Source organism: Rhineura floridana, chromosome 3 (genome assembly GCF_030035675.1).
Source record: "Rhineura floridana isolate rRhiFlo1 chromosome 3, rRhiFlo1.hap2, whole genome shotgun sequence".
NCBI lineage: Eukaryota > Metazoa > Chordata > Lepidosauria > Squamata > Rhineuridae > Rhineura > Rhineura floridana.
The window spans coordinates 15,954,509-15,972,378 of NC_084482.1; the positions used below are offsets into that span (position 1 = coordinate 15,954,509).

At 44.3% G+C, this 17,870-nt stretch overlaps 1 protein-coding gene across 6 annotated transcripts in view; it reads left to right on the plus strand.

Annotated features, from left to right (window-relative positions):
• The window catches only part of LRP1 (LDL receptor related protein 1), a 448,332-nt gene that overhangs the window by 23,155 nt on the left and 407,307 nt on the right, over positions 1 to 17,870 (plus strand). For 3 of the 6 annotated variants that reach the window (XM_061614609.1, XM_061614610.1, XM_061614613.1), the window contains exon 1: positions 12,847 to 13,639. The exons of 1 other annotated variant lie outside the window; for it this stretch is intronic. In XM_061614609.1, the coding sequence (XP_061470593.1) occupies positions 13,540 to 13,639 (100 nt within the window). In that variant the 5' untranslated portion in view covers positions 12,847 to 13,539. Of the gene's footprint in view, positions 1 to 12,846; positions 13,640 to 17,870 lie in introns of those variants that run through there. 2 more of the 6 variants (XM_061614611.1, XM_061614614.1) reach the window with 1 other exon arrangement.

The window sequence follows — 17,870 nt, forward strand, 5'->3', positions numbered from 1 at the left end:
CCAAGGCTGCCCTAGAGACACTTGGTGCTGATCCCATTGCTGGTTTCAGGGTTTTTTTTGAGGGGGGGGACTTGGCAACATGGTCTCTTTAGGCCCCTGTCTCTGAGTGGGTCCATTACCTCCTCACTACAGCCAACGATTCCCATTTGCCCTCTCCCTCTGGGCCCAATCCACACAACCATCCGGGGAGAGGAGACCACAAGGCAAGCAAAAGATGCTGCTTCATCCCCTCACCCTTGTTGCTACTTGCATGCTCAGAGTGGTCAGGTGAATGAGCAGAGACAGCAAGGAGGAGGAGCAACAGGACAAGATGTCTCAGGGCATCAGCAATGGTCCTCTGCAGGAGTGTGAAGGGGAAGGGCCGTGGTTCAGTGGTAGAGTATCAGCTTTGCATGCAAAAGGTCCCAGGTCCAGTCCCCAGAATTTCCAGGCAAGGCAGGGAGAGACCCTTATCTGAAACCCTGGAGAGCTGCTACCAGTAGTTGTAAACAATACTGAGATAGATAGGACTTCACCAAGCAGGTTGTTGCCAGGACCCCAGAGTTAACTTTATTGGGATTGCTTACAGAGCAAAGCAGGGACTGTAAGTCCAATGAACTGATTCAATATCTAGCGACAGCTGAACGGGCGGTTATTACTAGAGAGTGGAAAAGTTTGGGAGGGGATGTCTCCTTGGACAGGTGATATGCAAGTGTGCGGCAGCTTGAATTGTAGGAAAAACTGTCCCAGAGGCTGAGAGTTCTCAGGGGACAAAGTTGACAAGACTCTTTCTTGGCCACATGGTTTGATTTTATTGACTATATCAACCAAAGGGAACATGGCAGGTCTCTGCCTTCATCCTACATAGAGTTATGCATATTGTAACTTTTATGGCTCCTCACTTTCATACTTACCTGGATGATGGGTTTATCTGGGGGAAAACAGTACAGGATTGTATTTAGCAATGTTTGTGTTTCTGAGACTTAATAGCCTTCACCCCCTTACCAATTGTTGTATCCTTTTTCTTCTTCTGTTTGTAAGTTGTGCCTATTTTTAGCTTTTCTATAACCTCTTAAAATCTGAATAAATATAATTAAAAAAAACCAAAGACAGTACTGAGCTGGATGAACTAATGGTCTGACTTGATATGCAATGAGGGTCCTTATGTAACATACACAGCCAGCAATGACCCACAGATACGTAAATATTATTCAGCTTCTCACCAAAAAGAACGCTGATCTGGTAAAAGAGTTTTCACCCATATTGATGAACAAGAGGAGTTATTTGGACACATTCAGCATAGTTGAAATGGATCTATGACTGGTTGTTCTGTAGTAGTATTGTTCATTGTCCTATTTTTATGTTTGTTCTTCGAAGTACATTACAAGTCTATCTACATATCTGTGGGCTATTGCTGACTCGATATAATGCACCTTCCTATGTTCCTAGTGTGGACCTCACCAGGCATCCAATGATGCTGACCCTGGCTGATTCTCTTAGGTTGGTATCTAACAAATTTGTTCAGTCAGCATAAGAAATTTTTGCTTGTGCAATGAAACTTTCCCCTCATCCTGTCCCTGTCACCTCACCATATCTGTACCAGAGGATTGGGGAGAAACCCAAAACAGAGTTAGGGGTCTGCAAGGGGAAGGGGGGAGTTGCATTGTTCAAGTGGAAATCCTTGCACTGGTGGAATGAGTTAGCTGAATAATCATTTGTTGAATAGGAACATCCAGGCCTGGCATTTGGCCTGTCAGAGTGTATACCCTTGGGGCAAAAAAAATAAAGTTAGCCACCCCTATTCTGCAGGTTCATAAGAATAAATGGTACTCATAATGGAAAATACATGGCCCCTTCCCCCCAGCTCTGTAGACTAACTGGAGTATTTGCTACTGGATTTGGTGTGTGTATATGTAGGTATAGAGTGAGGAGATATATATTTGAAGGATAAATTTTGAGTGGCCAAATGAAGATGGGGATAGGGAGTCTTCTTTTTTAGTGCTTGAAGTTAAAAGTAAAAAATTATTTTAATGACATGGAGAGATGAAAGTTGCAGGCTGGGAAATAGCACACAAACATTCACCCCTCTGGGATTTGCCATCTGATGTGACTGTTTCACTTTCATTTCACTTTGTGGTCAAGATCACTCCAGAGACAACACAATTATATTCATTTCTGGTCTAGGGATAGGAACCATCAGTTAGTTATTTAACCTAGACAAATATCTGTTGGTGGTTCCCCAGTGTCATGACCTCTGAATCTAGCAGTAATCTGGACACAGAGTCAGAGGCTGCAGGGTTACCAGATGGGGAGCTAGGTCAGGTTCAGGACTTGGAGTTGACTGAGTCTGTTGGCAAGCAGCCCCCAGAGGAACCTCCCAGATCACCAGGGCCTATAGGGCCAGAGTCTGACTCCTTATAGGCACCTTCCCCTGAAGAACTAGAAGCTAGAAGCCTCCCACCGCATATCACCAATCTGGCAGAGCGGGGAGCACACCAGAAGGAAGGCTATGGAAAGGAGGAAGAGTGCCCATCCGCTGGACAGAGGGGTGGCCCTTTAAGGCTCTGAAGCTCTCTACAAGGGGGTGGCACCTAGAGAAGGTCATATTGAAACAGAGGCTTAAAAGGCCCATCTGCTGCCAACCTTTGTTGGAGCATGTTGCTTACTCGGAGCTCTCTGTGGTCTGGCAGCTTTTGTCCATCGCCTCTTTTTCTGTGGGATCTGGCATTGGCCCTGAACATGACATCCAGGATGTAATTGAACTTAACTAGAGAACTTGTTTTCAGTATCAGGCTCATCACTGAAACATGTTGTTGTTAATAAATAATAATAATAATAATAAGCCTCTGCCTTTCCCTCACCAGGCTAGACTGTAGCTTAGTGGCAGAGCACCTGCTTTGCATGGAGAAGGTCCCACGTTCAACTGCTGGCAACTCTAGGTAGGGCTGAGAAAGAGCCCTCTGCAAACTCCTGGAGAGCTGCTGCCAGTCAGTGTAGACATTGTGGGCAATCTTACAGGGACTGCCAGTGGAGTGGGGGGTGGGACAGAAGCAAAAATTTGAATATTAGGCAGGCGCCATCTCTGCTATCTTTTCAGCGCCTTTTGAAGACTTTCCTCTTTCAACAAGCCTTTTAGGTTGAGACCTATCCCAGTCTGTGTCTGTGTTAGAATTGCTTAATATGTTTTTTAATAATGTTTTTAACCCTTTAAAAAAGTTTTTTTAAAAAATGTTTTAACGCTGTTTTGTTTTAATGTATTTTAAGATGTTTTTATGATGTTTTAAAGTGTTTTTAGCACATTGTTTGCCGCTCTGGGCTCCTCCTGGGAGGAAGGGCGGGATACAAATTAAATAATAAATAAATAAAAAATAGGTGGTGCAATAGGTAAAACTCTTACTTTTGACCACTAGGCTGCATTCCAGTCACACAAGAGTCAGAGATTTCTACATATATCGTTCCGGTCCTCTTTCTCCATCCTCCATCCAAACAAGTGGCACTATTGCAGTTCAAGGACACATTCCACCCAGGGAGAAGCGCTTGAGGAGAGCATGGAACAGAGCTGGGGAGTGCTGTCTCCTGGGCAGAATCCTGGGAGCCAGAAAGAGAGGCCTGGAAGGCTGCAATCAGCCTGTGGACAAAGTTCCTCACCTTTGGTGTAGAGAACCTGTGGCCCTTCAGATATTGCTTAAAAAGTATTCTGAAGGAAAAGGCCACACAGAGGATATACAACAACAAGAACTTTACTATCAATAAAGGTATGAAGAGAACAAGGCCCAATACACAACACCTCTCCCCCCTAGCTCTCATAGTCCTGAAGATACTTGGGATGAGCCCTAATGCAGGTCGATCGGCAACAGTTTTGCATCAAAACTGATAGTGCATCACCTAGTTCTACGTTTGGCTCTGGTTCATGCAGGTCCACTTCAGGGTCCAGGCGCAACTGCTCTTTTCTGGCATCAGGAGCAGCCACTGGCTCATTTTCTCTTCCCACTTGAGTATTTCCGGCACCCTCAGAGAGAACTGATGGAGCTGGGCTTCATCCTCTCATATGGTCCACGTATCAACGTAACACATGGCTGTCTGGTGTTTGAGCCCTGTAGAACAATGGCCCTGTGGCTTAGGTCACAGTGGCAGGAATCCACATTTCATCAGCACTGTAGTTCCTGACATACACAGGGTCACATGGAGTGAACACCCATGCAGGTTCTTGAACTGCAGCGGACTCTCTTGGTTGGTCCTCGGTCAAGTCAGGATGCATCTGATCAAGCAGAGTCATCAGTCATCTGTTTATTAATAGCTCAGCTGGGCTCCTTCCAGTTGTGGCACAAGGTGTGATATGTTGTGTCAGGAGAAAACTTGCAAGGCGTCAGTCCCAATCACCTTCTACAATCCATTTCAATGCATCCTTTGTTGTTCTGACCATCCTCTCAGCTTGGCCATTGGTTGCTGGATGAAAAGGGGCTGAAGTGACATGCCGAATTAGTCCATTATGCAGGAATATGCAGAGTTCTGCAGATGTGAACTGGGCCCCATTGTCTGAGACAATGGTGTTGGGCAACCCATGTGTTGTGAAAAGCCTGCGTAAGGTCTTGATAACAACATGGGACATCATTGACGATACAGGAACCCCTTCTAACCATTTGGAGTATGAATCAACAGTCAAGAAGGTTTGTCCCTGGAAGGGGCCTGCAAAGTCGATATGAAGCCGGGACCATGGCATTTTTGTTGATTCCCATTGGTGCACTGGGGCATGTGATGGAGCTGGTCTTGAAACCTGACACTTCTCACATCTCTTGACACATTCTTCAATCTTGCTGTCCATCTTGGGCCACCATACATATCTGTGCCCCAGAGCCTTCACTAGCACTATACCAGGGTGTCCCACATGTAGGGCCTCCAACACCTGATGTCTCAACACAGTAGGAATGACAACTCTATTTCCCCACAGGAGGCATCCCCTGTGAACTGATAGTTCATGTTGCTTGGATACAAATGGTCTGAATTTCTCCTCAAGCTTCCCTAATGGCCATCCTCTCCACACCCAGTTGAGAACATGGGCAAGAATTGGGTCCTTGGACGACGAAGTGGCAATATTCCCAGCATGGAGGGGTGGTTCCGGTAACGACTCTAATAACAGCACATCCAGCGGAGGGATTTCATCAACCCCAGCAGAAGGGAGAGGGAGGCAGCTCAAAGCATCAGCATGGGCAATGCTGCTGCCAGGCCGATGTTGTAAGGTGTAATCGTACACATTCAGGAAAATTGCCCACCGCAACATGCATGGAGATAATATTTGAGGTGTCTGCTGGTTAGGGGCAAACAATCCCAATAATGACTTGTGGTCAGTAGCAATAGTGAATGGTTGACCATCGACATAGTCATGGGATTTTTTTACACTAGCTACAATAGCCAGGGCCTGCTTATCAATTTGGGCATAATTCCGTTCTGTTGAAGACATTGTTCTGTAGTAGAAAGCAATAGGCAACTCACGAGAGTCCTCAGGGCGGTGGCTCAGGACAGCTCCAATACCGTATGGAGATGCATCACATGTGAGAATCAAGGGCTTCCGTTCATCAGGCACCAAGATGCTGTCAGATGATAACAGGTGTTTTACAGCATGGAAAACCTCATCAGGCCGGGCTGTTCACTACCATGCAGCATGCTTGTCAAGAAGGTGATGCAATGGTTCTGCCACTGTAGCCTTATGTTTCAAGAATGTGTGATAGAAATTCAAGAGGCCCAAGAAAACTTGGAGTTCCTGTTTATTACAGGGCACTGGAGCTTCATGAATCACTGTAAATTTTGCCTGGGTAGCTCGAATGCCAGCGGCATCAATACTGTAGCCAAGGAATTCAATTTGGGAAACACCAAATACACATTTCTCATGCTTGAGACCAGCAACAGCAAAACGGTGCAGTACATCCCGCACCTGTGTGGCAAGTTCAGCAATGGAGTTGCCGGCAAGCAAGATATCATCAAAATACGGTATGGCACCTGGTACTCCTTTAAGAATGTCCTCCATTAAGCTCTGAAAAGTTCCGGGGACCACAGAAACACCAAACTGGAGGCGTTTTACTCTGAATGCTCCACGATGAGTGGTGATAGTCTAAGCATCGGCAGTAGCATCATTCACAGACAGTTGCTGATAGGCCTGGGCCAGGTCAAACTTCGCAAAAAAATTTCCTTGTGAAAGTGATGCCCAAAGATGATTAATCACTGGGATTGGATATGGATGCTGATGTAGGGTTTTATTGATAGTACACTTGTAGTCACCACAAATGCGGATGTCACCATTGGCCTTCAATGGAGTGACAGTGGGTGTCTCCCATGTAGGGTGTGTCACTGGCTCCAAGATGCCTTGCCTGATGAGGCGATCAAGTTCAGCATCAATCTTTGCTCGCAGTGCAAATGGAACATGACGGGGTTTCATACGGATGGCGGCCACAGTAGGATCCAAGAACAACGAAATAGGAGGCCCCTTATATTTCCCAAGACCTTTATCAAAAACAGCTTTGAAATCATTTAGGATGCTATCCCATAAGGATGCACCAATCTGGTGGACCCCTGTGAGAGCAATGGCTCAAACCAGTCTAAGCCAAGGAGACTGGTGCAATGCCCTTGAGCAACCAATAACTGTAAAGTTCCATGGAAAGTTTGGTAATACACCTCAACTTCACAGATGTCCTTTATTGGAACCTGAGTTTCCTGGTAATCAGTAAGTTTGGAGTGCAAAGGGACAATTTGTGGGCCCCGACAAGGAAATATTTGTTGGTAGGTTTCCGATGAGATGATAGTATAATCTGAGCCCGAATCAACTTCCATGGTGCATGGAGTGCCCTGGATGGTGACTGTCACCTTCACCTTCCTCACATTGGCAGAGTGCTGCAACCCTGGCTTGATGTGGTTAATCTCCTCCTCTATGTTGTCAGTTACTCAATCTAGGGCCTTTTCTGTAGTGGCCCCCGAACTGTGGAACAGCCTCCCCGAAGAAGTACGCCTGGCGCCTACGCTTCTATCTTTTCGGCGCCAGGTTAAGACCTGGCTATGCTTCCAGGCATTTTAAGCGTTTATGTTATAATTTTATATTTTTATTTTTTATTTTGTTGCTGCTTGTGTTTATTGTTTGTTGTCTGATTTTATTGTTGATACTTTGTATTTTAACTTTTTTGTACACCGCCCAGAGAGCCACTCGCTATGGGCGGTCTATAAATGAAACAAATAAAATAAATAAATAAATAAATATGTGGACAACTTCTGTACAGTGTGTGTGGTACTGTTTTGTGTCCTTGATGGTGTTTTCCCTTCACCGCACTCCTGGGAGCGGCTGCTTCTGCTTTGGCTTGGCATACTTGCTCAATATGCCCAACTTTTTGACAATAGCGATACTGTGCACCTCTGAAATGGCAGGCACGATGTTCATGAGATCCTCCACAGCTCTTACAATTCACTGGAGAAACTTGTCTGGATCTTGGAGGTCCTGCAGCACCTACTCTGGTTGATTCGCATTTGCACTGCAGCCTGTGGATCTCTAGAAGTTGTTGATTTGAATCCTTAGCCGGCTGGGTTTCTGAACAGGGTGAGTTTCTTGCCAAGTGCACTTTTTGGGTGCTTGCTGCTGTTGCTGCTTCTGTAGCCAGAGCTTCCTCTAATGCAGTCTTGAATGTGAGCTGTCCTTTTGCAAACAGACACTTTTGAAGGCCCTCATCATGCAACCCACAGACCAGGCGATCACGCAGCATCTCAGGTAGGCTTCAATGCCACAGTCTTTTGGTTGGCTTAATGACAGTACCAGCAACTCATTGCATGGTGAATAATGGTGACTGGGAGACAGAGAAGTTCAGGAGGTGTGATAGAAGAGAAAGGGCCAAAGGAGGTGTTGAAGGAAATTGGAAGATAAAGGGATGTATTAAAATAACTTTACTTAAAATAGACCCGTTGAAAATTAATGGCTATGACTTACTTAAGTTCATTCATTTTAGTGAGTCTGCTCTGAGTCAAAGTTAGTTGATTACAACCCAAAAGGCCAATATCTATTATCATTATCATTAATAAACAGGGAATAGAAAGGAAGAGGATAAAAGAGGAAAGCTGCAATAGAACGAAGACGTGAAAGTAAAAAGACCCAGGAGGAGAGATGGAAAAAAACAGGCAGTTTGGGGAAATGGGAACAAGTTACAAGTTGAATGTGAATGGGAGAGGAAATGACAGGATATGGGTAAGAATACATATACTGAAAAGGGAAAGGGAAATATAAAAGAAAAAGTCCTCTCCACTTAGAGGTTCTAGATCCGCAAATTTTTGCCTAAAATGGAGAAGCTGAGTAACAATATCTCCTGAGCAAATGTCTGCACTAGGTATGGTTGAGAAATTTGATTTAGTTTGCATGTGAAGGTGAATCTATCAAATTTGTACTTTCCAAAACACAACGAGAACCAAAACACAACAATCCTTAGGAATTCATACCTACTAAAATTTTGCAATGCAGTTCAATCACCAATGTTTACAAAAATGCATGTTAGGGGAAAGTGTGCATAAAAATGAATATGAGTTAAAATAACATGTAAAAATGTATGATATGAAGAGAAATTGCACACACAAATATGTACATTAGTCAAAACTGCCTACAAAAAGTGTTTATTAGGAAAAATTTGCGCTAACATGCTGGAGAATTTTCATGAGGATTTTTCTAAACATCACAAATTACTGTAGAAATGTGGAGAACTGAATTTAAGATCAGAAAAGTGAGAAACATAGAGAAATTGACAGACCTTCCCATCCCTGGTCTGCGCTTAGCTTGAGTAATGCAGAGCTATGGAATCCCTTGCCACAGGGAAAATGCAGTGGTAAAGAATTCAGCAATTTCCAAAGATGGCTTAGATATCAGTAGAAAGTGATGTCCGTAATTGCCAGCTGATTATGCCAAGCTCTGCCTGCATTTGCCACCATTTTGTGACTGGTGGGCCTCTGTAATTTTTAGCCGTCTCAAGAGGGTAGAAAGTCTGAAAACTCTTGCCCCTAAATGATTTTGAATCCAGAGGTCATATTCAACTAACTTGTGCTAGCAGTAGCCAGCACAAGGATTCCAGCTAGCCAATGGGACTTTCCACGTCTTCTCCCTCGACACCTTTCCCAAATTTGCTCCGGAGGGTGGGGTTAAATCCCAGAACAGTGTATGGGGAGAGGAGAGATTGTTTTGTTTGGGCAAGTAGAAATACTTGCATTTACGGACAGATCTTCTTAGTACTCCATTGTATACAACAACTCCAGGAATATGAAGGAACACCTCTTGCTGTACCATCCTTCCTGGGCTTTAGGAACTTCAGGGGTGGGGAGGCTTCTTGTTGTTGCATCACTGAGTGAAGAACATTATTCAGCATACATTATTCAGAATGCTGTTCCCTCCCCATATACAACTGGCACCTATTTTGTTTTAGCTGCCAGTTTAAAACCAACCTCCTCATCCAGGCCTTTGTTAGGGAGGGGTCATGAGAAGGCGAGATGAAGTGGTGATGTATTATTTGCAGGAACAGTTTTGGTATTATATGCAGAGGATTTCTCTTTTTGTTATTCAGTGGGTGTTATTGTATGTTCAGGTTTTACTACAACCTGCCCGAGATTGCTGAGTGATGAAAGGCGGATTGTTGTTGTTGTTATTATTATTTGATTTATATCCCACCCTTCCTCCCAGCAGGAGCCCAGGGCGGCAGCAGGAGCCCAGGGGTTATAAATTCAACATCCTTGGGTGAAGTACATTGTTTAGTTGGGCTTTTTGATAGTGGCATCCTCGCACTACCATATAGGCAGCCTTAGGCATCTGATTGGCTGCTGTGAGAAAAGGATGCTGGATTAGATGAGACTTTGGCCAGATCCAGCAGGGCTCTTCTTATATCTTTAACAAACAATCTAGTTTGACCCCATGAGCCTAGGGACAAGGTAGGTTTTGAGAAAATAGTTCATGGGAGAGGACACGAGGCAGAAGAGAGAGAAGGAAGACCAGATTTGTATAAGGGAGCAGGAGATTTAATAGTGGCTGAGGAACAAAGGTCACAGTTGGGGCCATGCTGACTGTTTCAGAGAAGTTCACGGAAAGCAGCAACGGAGACATGTGGACAGTAGACGCATAATTGTTGTAAATCAGGAAATGGTGGCTGGGTCTTAATGTGTGCATGAGGGAAGAAAAAAACAAGTGTCAGACAATTACTGCATGACTATGGCGTTGCCTGGAATATGAACAGAAGTGGATTTATTTGGGGGGTGTTGCAATTGGGTAAAATTAAAGGAAACAGACAGCTCCAGCCCAAAAGAAGATGGTGGACAAGATTCCCCCCCCCAAAACTGGCAGTTGAATATCACTTCAACACTGGTGCTGAGATAACGTTGTTTTGTTTTAAGTTCTGTTTTTATGATGTTTTAAAGTGTTTTTAGTGCTTCTGTTTGCTGCCCTGGGCTCCTGCTGGGAGGAAGGGAGGGATATAAATAAACTAATTAACAAACAAACAAACAAACAAACAAATAAATAAATAAATAGTGCACCTGAGGGAAGAAAGGGCAGCTCTGTATTCTTACACTTCAATGTTGCTCTGCCTCCAAGCATCTGCTGCCTCAGGCAGCTGCCTCACGCATAGGAATGGGGCAGAAATTCAGTTAAAGGCAAACTTACTGAATTAGCACATTTTGAAGCAAGCAAAACATAGCCACCTTTCTACTTCCACACTTGTCCAAATTTTGCAAAGCAGTAATGCCAGGTAACATGTATAAAAATGCATATACTAGGGGAAAAGTATGCTTAAAGACGCAACCCTCCCAACCGAGAGAAACTGAAACTGACATACCCACCCATACCTCATTCTACCTAATGGTGTGGCCAACCATGGAAACAGATCTCTCAGCTGACTCTTAGATGGATCAGTGGTCTGATTTGGTGTATAAGGCAAGCTTCCTGTGTACCACTGACTAACCATAACTAACCCTAGGTTTGGGGCTTAGAGTGGGGAAAAGACTTTGAGAGAGAGAAGCAAGCTTGATCTCTGAAACATTTACATTTTAAATGAAAAAAGTCCCTTCAAGTAAAATGCTTTGTCTAATTTGTTTTTAAAATAAAGTATTTTTGTGTTTTATGAAGGGATTATACTGAAGCTATAAAATGTGTTTACATATTTTAATACATAAGCAGCATATAAATATTTAAAATAACAAATTTCTTTGGGAATTATTGGAATAACTCACAATTCCTGTTTGCTTAAGAATAAATCTCACCCTTCCACTGTTCTAGTGAGTTACAGATAGAGATAATACTTTATCCAACAGCACCCCACGAATCAGATGTGAGAAACAGACTTCCAGGTATGATGATGGTCCATCTAATAACAACAACGAAATGTTACCCAGAAGTGATTAAAATGTGCCCCATGCACTCACATAGGGAGGAAAAGTAGTCACATTGTCTTTTATGCCAGGGGTTCCCAAACTGTGGTCTGTGGACCACCAATGGTCTGTGAGCCTCATTCAGGTGGTCTGCTCTGCTGCATATGGATTTGTCATCGATGATGGCAGACGGCACATCCATCACATTAACTATTCATATTGATTTTTAATTGTATTTTTATTGCATCTATTATTTCTTTGATTGTATTTTATTGTATTACAAGTTGAATGCTATGGAATACATAATCTAAGAAATAAAATACACTGTCCAAAAAAGAAAACAAAGTACATTTAAAAATCATATTGCATTTAGCACAATGTGTTATAACAGTTACAACAGGAGAAAAAGTGGTGCACCAGGACCTTCAGCTATATTCCAGTGGTTGGTGGGGAAGTAAGTCTGGGAACCACTGGTTTATTCATTTATTTAGTTTACCGTAGAGCTCTGGCACCTTCACTCTGGAAGGGTGATGTTACAAGAGAACACCTTTTGAGACAGACAATAGAGTAATGGCAGTGTTTTCTGAAGCAGCCTTCCACTGTATTAATGACGGGCACCTCGCAATGTGGAAAATCAAATTTCAGACTCAGGAGCTGATGTTCAGCTCCGTTGACGTTTCCGAGAGTCTCTTCCTCTGTATCCTTTGGCCACATTTATTTCAGCAGTCGAATTGAGAATTGCATTGCATGCACGTGCATTCTTGTTCCAGAGGTGGCCCCTCTCTTGCAACGACGACTGGTGTCTTGCATGCCTACACACATCCCTTTTTGTAAGGGAGGTTGCATTGGGGATAATGACCACTGTTTGTGTGTGTGAGAGAGAGCCAATACATGTACACTACACACAGGCAGGTATTCTCTTTGAAATGTGCGAGTGGGCGGGGGACTACATTTTCAAGGAGTGGCTGCATCCACTCCACATGCAACGACGGGGGCTGCAGCTATTCATTGCAAGAAGACCCTACAATGCATTCCCTTTGTGCAAAACGAAAGGGGATGATCTCAGGAAGCACAACATTCCACACACGGAGAGCTTCCCCCCCCTTTTTTTTTGGTGGGGGACAGGGAGGAGAAAAACAAATTTACTCTTTCAGTAAATTTGACAGTTTTTGCAATGGAGTCCGTTTTGGGATGGGGGTGTCACCGATGAGAACCTGTTAGTTTGAGGGTGGGTTGCATCCACGTGCATTCTTCACCCCCCTTCTATTTCCGCCCCACCCCCATATGATGATGGCTGCTTTGAGGGTTTAAAAAAAAGAGGGGGGGAAGAGCGAGAAAGAAGAAGCCGTTGTTTCTCCCATTCCAGCAGCAGGGGACTGGGAAGCGCATGCGCCCTAAGCCCACTGCCGCGTAGCCCCCGTTTGCTGCGCCCTCCCCTGCCTTTCCCTGGGAGCCCATGACGTCAGACAGATAGAAGGCGGCGCGAGCTCCATCAGGCGGCTGAGGCTACTGGTGCGCCGGACAGGGGTTGATTTTCCGGCGTCCAGCGGCAGGCGTTGCAGCCCCTCGTGCATCAAGAGCAATTGGGGTGCAAACGGCATCAGTGTGTGCATCCTCCCCTCTGCATCACCTAGGAGGGACTTGGAAGGGAAAGGAGCTGCTGCCTCTCCGTCTCTCTCTGGATCCAGAAGGACCCCTCTTTCTTTTCCTCATTCCTTCTCCCCCTCCCAACCCTGCCTCTTTCCCTCCATGCATCATTCTTGGGAGCCCCTGATGAGCGTTGCAGTTACCTTGCCTTGTCTTTAACCTAGTGCAGAAGGGTGGCGGTGGGTTGCTGGTTCTGCCCACTCCTTATTGTTACTGCATGCAACCTCCGCTTCTTGCTACGCAGGGCTGAACCCCCTCCTCTCTCCCCTCCAGCCTTTGCTGCTGCTGGGTCCTCTCATCTCTTGGGCTGGGAGGGAGAGGAGGAGGAGGAGGAGGCGGAGGGAGAGGGGATTTTCCTTGCAATCTCCCCCCCCCAATTCCTCCTTCAGTGGATGGTGAAAGAATTGAAGACCCTTGGAAGGAAAAGAGTGAAGAAGAGGAGGTGACGAAGGAGACGTAAGAAGAAAAGAAAGCGGTTGTAGCCGCAAGTCTTGTGTGGACTGTCTAGCGACCTGATTTTTAAAAATTATTATTTTTCTTTGCACAAGCATGCTGGCCCACAGGCTAGAAGCAGTGATGGGGCCCTTGCTGCTTTTGCTAGGATTTTTGTACATACTAGTAGTTTTTGCCCCTGTTTTTGCCCTTGAAGGTGAGTTAAAATCCTTTTCTCCCCCACCTTTTCCCTTTCTTCCATGCCTTCTGTCTAATTCTGTTCTGTTTAAATGAACAAATGCCAAACAGTCTTCATTTATTATGTTGTCTGCCTGCAGTTATCTTCCTCACTCTAAACAATAAGACTCCCTTGGCTTTATTTATTTATTTATTTATTTAGGTTGCAGCAGGGCTATTATGATGGTTGCTTTTTCCCCAAACGAGAAGGGGTGGATGGAGAGACAGTTGCTCGTGGGAATTCATATTCTTTGCAAATTAGAAACAAAGCTGCAAAAAAACCCACTAGCTTGCATTTCTCCCACCCCTTGCTCATGTTAACAAAAAAAACGCATTTTTCAGGAGAGAATGTTTGCATGAATATGTATAATAATGTAGGGATTGCAATTTTTTTTATGGGCCAGGAGGATGAGGCTGTAAAATCATCTTCTCATTCTGTGAGAAATATTTCTTAATGAAATCTGTTTGTAGTGTTGAATGGAGGTAACACTGGAATGTTTACACACACACACACTGCCCGTGTGTAGCTTTAAGACAACTGTAGTTAAGCTGTGTTGGAAGATCGTCATTTTTTCTCCAAATACACACCCGCTAGTTTTTATTAAAAATTGCACCTCTAGTTTTACTGGTACATTCACGTCTGTACCATCCATGGTATGTGAAGAAGTGAAGTAGTTGCTCAATACTGAACGCTTTTTCCATTTCCTGTCCAGTTTCAATAAACAAATGATTTGCTCTGGGCTTTTCAGTACCTCTGTAGTTCTCTGATCCCTTTGAGGTATGGAGTCTGTTTCTTTGGCATTTTATGGTGTTGGCCTTCAGATCAGACCTCAGCTAGATCATACCTCTTGTTCACCAGAATACTATGAAACAGGGATTGAAAATCCTCTGCAAAAAACACTGTGAATGTGTGTGGAAATGACAAGGCAGTACAGTTTCAACATTTAATTGATTGACCTGAAGATGTAGCTGAATGCCCTATGATGCAGTTGGTTAAGCTGGAGACATCTAGGCTTGGAGAGCAATTTAAATATGATGGAATCTCAGCTGTAAAGAGCATCTGTTCATGCAATGTTTTATGACACCCACTTTTCTCACCCTCCCTTTTTCCTCCAAGCCACAGGAGAGGCTGCACTGTGCCCTTGGTGCATGACATAGCATATCCTAGAGATAGCGAAGTAGAGTTTTAAGAGATACGAAGCTTTCAAGGCACTTTGGAAGAAGAGAAAAAACAATACTTTTTTCTGGGGGTGGGTGCAGGAAGGTGGTGGTGGGGAGTGGCTGCTTAGTTTCAAACGAAAAAGCTGTGGATCGTCAGTGGGCTTAGGAATGTGCTTATTTACTCTGCTGACACGGGGAACTTTAGTGTGAAGGAACAGAGGACAGGCAAACAGGCTGCCTGTCATATATTTAGCTGGAGTGGTAGCTGCAAAACTGCAGAATGATGGCAGAGAAGGAGTTAATTTAGTGTTTCCCACCCCAGCCTGTCCTTTTGCATCACAGAGATTTTTGCCCCTGAGTGAAAACAAAAAAGTTGTGTAATTATCACTATACCTGAAGGGATTGGTGTAACATTAGTATTTTTCCCCCAAGCCCTCCTTCAATTGAGCTTGTTTAATGGAATTTGTTGCTAAGTTCTGCTATGCGAGTCATAACTCTGGGTTTTGCGACTCACATTTTTGGAGCATTCCCTTTTTGGCCTGTGGACTACTGCATTTAGGAACACGGTGTCCATTCTTTAAAAAGAATTTGCCATGTTCGTGGTGTTCTTCTGACTGTTTACATGTAACATGTTGAAGTAGTCTCGTGGTTCAGACTCCCTAGAGGTTATTCATGGGTGTATTTTTTCACTGAAGTCACATAAATGACTTCTGTAATGTGTCAGCGCTGTGGATCAGTGGTTAGACACAACAGTAGGTATAACAGGTGGTGCCTAATGACAAACTTCTGTGCATCTTGTGACTGAGCCATAATTGAGTAATCTATCATTACTGTGTGGATTCTAAACTCAGCAGTTTCTCCGTTGCTCCTTTGGGTTTTCTCCCCTTGCAGTTGTGTAGGATAGCTTTTCCATCTCACCGCCATTACTCTTTACGGCCTTCGCATGAGCTGCTGGGCTGCTTTGAATTTTGCCAAGTCTCACTGGACACCATCCACCTTTTTAGGGCTTTATTTTGAACCAGGGCTCATGGCAAACATCTTAGCCTAGGAACTACTGTTTTTAGTGCCTCACCCCACACTGACTCAGACTTGCAACATGCAGAGTAGTAAGAGTTCCTTTGAGCATGTGCAGAGTGTGCTAGCTCCCTCTAATTGGCTGGTGCCTAGGGATGAGGAGAAAGGCCTATGAGAGGCGGGTTCCAAACATGCTTAAGTGCCCTTAAGTAAGCACTGAGTTCATCTAACCCTCCCTCCTTCCACACTTTGGGTCACTGTCATCTCTTCCCCAATCCTGAGCATGCCTCTTGTAGTTTGCTTTTCAAACTTTGGTCACCTAGCATCTCTTTCTTGCAGCTTCTGTACCCCTTCAGACCTTTCTGGTTTAGTCCTACTTGGCATGCAGTGTAAGCATTTGTACTGCTGTCACTTGGCTTATCTTACCCATCATGGCTCTTTTTGGTTTTCCAAACATCTTTAGACTCTCCATTATTCATTTGAGGCTCCAGTAATTTGTCTATTTTTCAGTTGTCCATTTGCTTGGCTGTTTTGAAGGTGGGCGTAAGCAGGCTTGGGATAATACTCATCTAAGTCATACTCGGAGTAAATCCATTGAAACCAGTGTACTTAAGTTACTTTAAGTCCGTGAATATCCAATGGATCTGCTCTAACATTGGATATCCATCTTTGTGCTGTATGTAACTGTGGCTTTCCTTGCTCTGTAAGTGATGGGTTTCAGAGACCATACAGAGTTGCGGGTTCACTTAATGCACATGTGCAAGTGTCTTTGCTTGAATAAAGCAGAACTTCTTGTAGTCAGGAACAAAATCTGTCCATTATAGAGGGGAAACCAGAACTGAGATGGCTGTGTAGAATAGCAAAGCAATGGTCATTGTTAGATGCCACAAATGGCACAGGAAGCTGGGGTTTATAGCATGTCTGGACAGGAGCAGGATAGCCTGTGGATGTAATGTACATAATGCATTCAGGGAAGGACGGTGACTCAGTGGTAGAGCATGTAGTTTGCAAGCAGAAAATCTTAAGTTCAGTCGCTGGTGCATCCCAGTTAAAAGGGTTCAGGTAGGAGATGATGGGAAAGATACATTCTGCCTGAGACCCCGGACCAGTCAGAGCAGACAATATTGGGCTGGGTGGACAAATAATCCGATCTGATATAAGGCAGCTTCCTGTGCTATGGATCTGGCATAAAAGTCAAGCCTGTACTCTGGCCTATCTTTTCTGTGCTGTGTCGCTGCTGCCTTCTTTCCAGCACAGTATATTAAATGTGGGAGGCACCCCAAGATGGGCCAGCTGTACCTGTACTGTAGGGTCCACTAGGGTAGCACCCTCTCATTCTTTGGATTCAGCTTGTGTCACACACTTGATAGTTCCAGAACTTACTTTCCAAGTTACGGCAACCAACCTCACAACAAAAGGCATTTGTAGAGGAAACTAATTGACTTGTCCTCCAGTTGGTTTGAAAAGCCACACTTTATTATTGATTTTTGTTTATTTTGTTTTTAATGTGATAGGTTGTAAGGAAGTGTCTTGTACCACATCAGATCAGTTGTTCATCCAGACTGAGGTTGCCTACTCTCATAGACCGCAGCTGTCTAGGGTCTCAGTCTGAGGTCTTTCCCAGTTCTGATACTTGAGAGACTCTTTAACAGGGCTCTTTAACAGGGATCGAACCTGGGATTTCATATATGCAAAGCATGTGCTCTAGCACTGAGCTATTGCCTTTTCCCCCTGTGAGTTATCCTCTTTGGAATTAGGTTGGCGCTTTCCACTGGCTTGTAGAATCTTGAAAACAAGCAGCTAATAGCTTTCTTTTCTCCCCTTCTGGCTCAGCCAACAGTTAAGCTTTTATAATTGCCTTGTAGCCTGTTCCTAAGACATGCTCTGCCAGCATATAAATGCTTAGGATGGATCTCCAAGCGGTTGTGCAAGCACTGTGTCACAAGACAAAACATTGTGTTGTTGTCACTCAGGCATTATGCTGGCACCACTGGAGCAATTAGTGAAAGTGTTTAATGCATGCACTATTTCTTCAA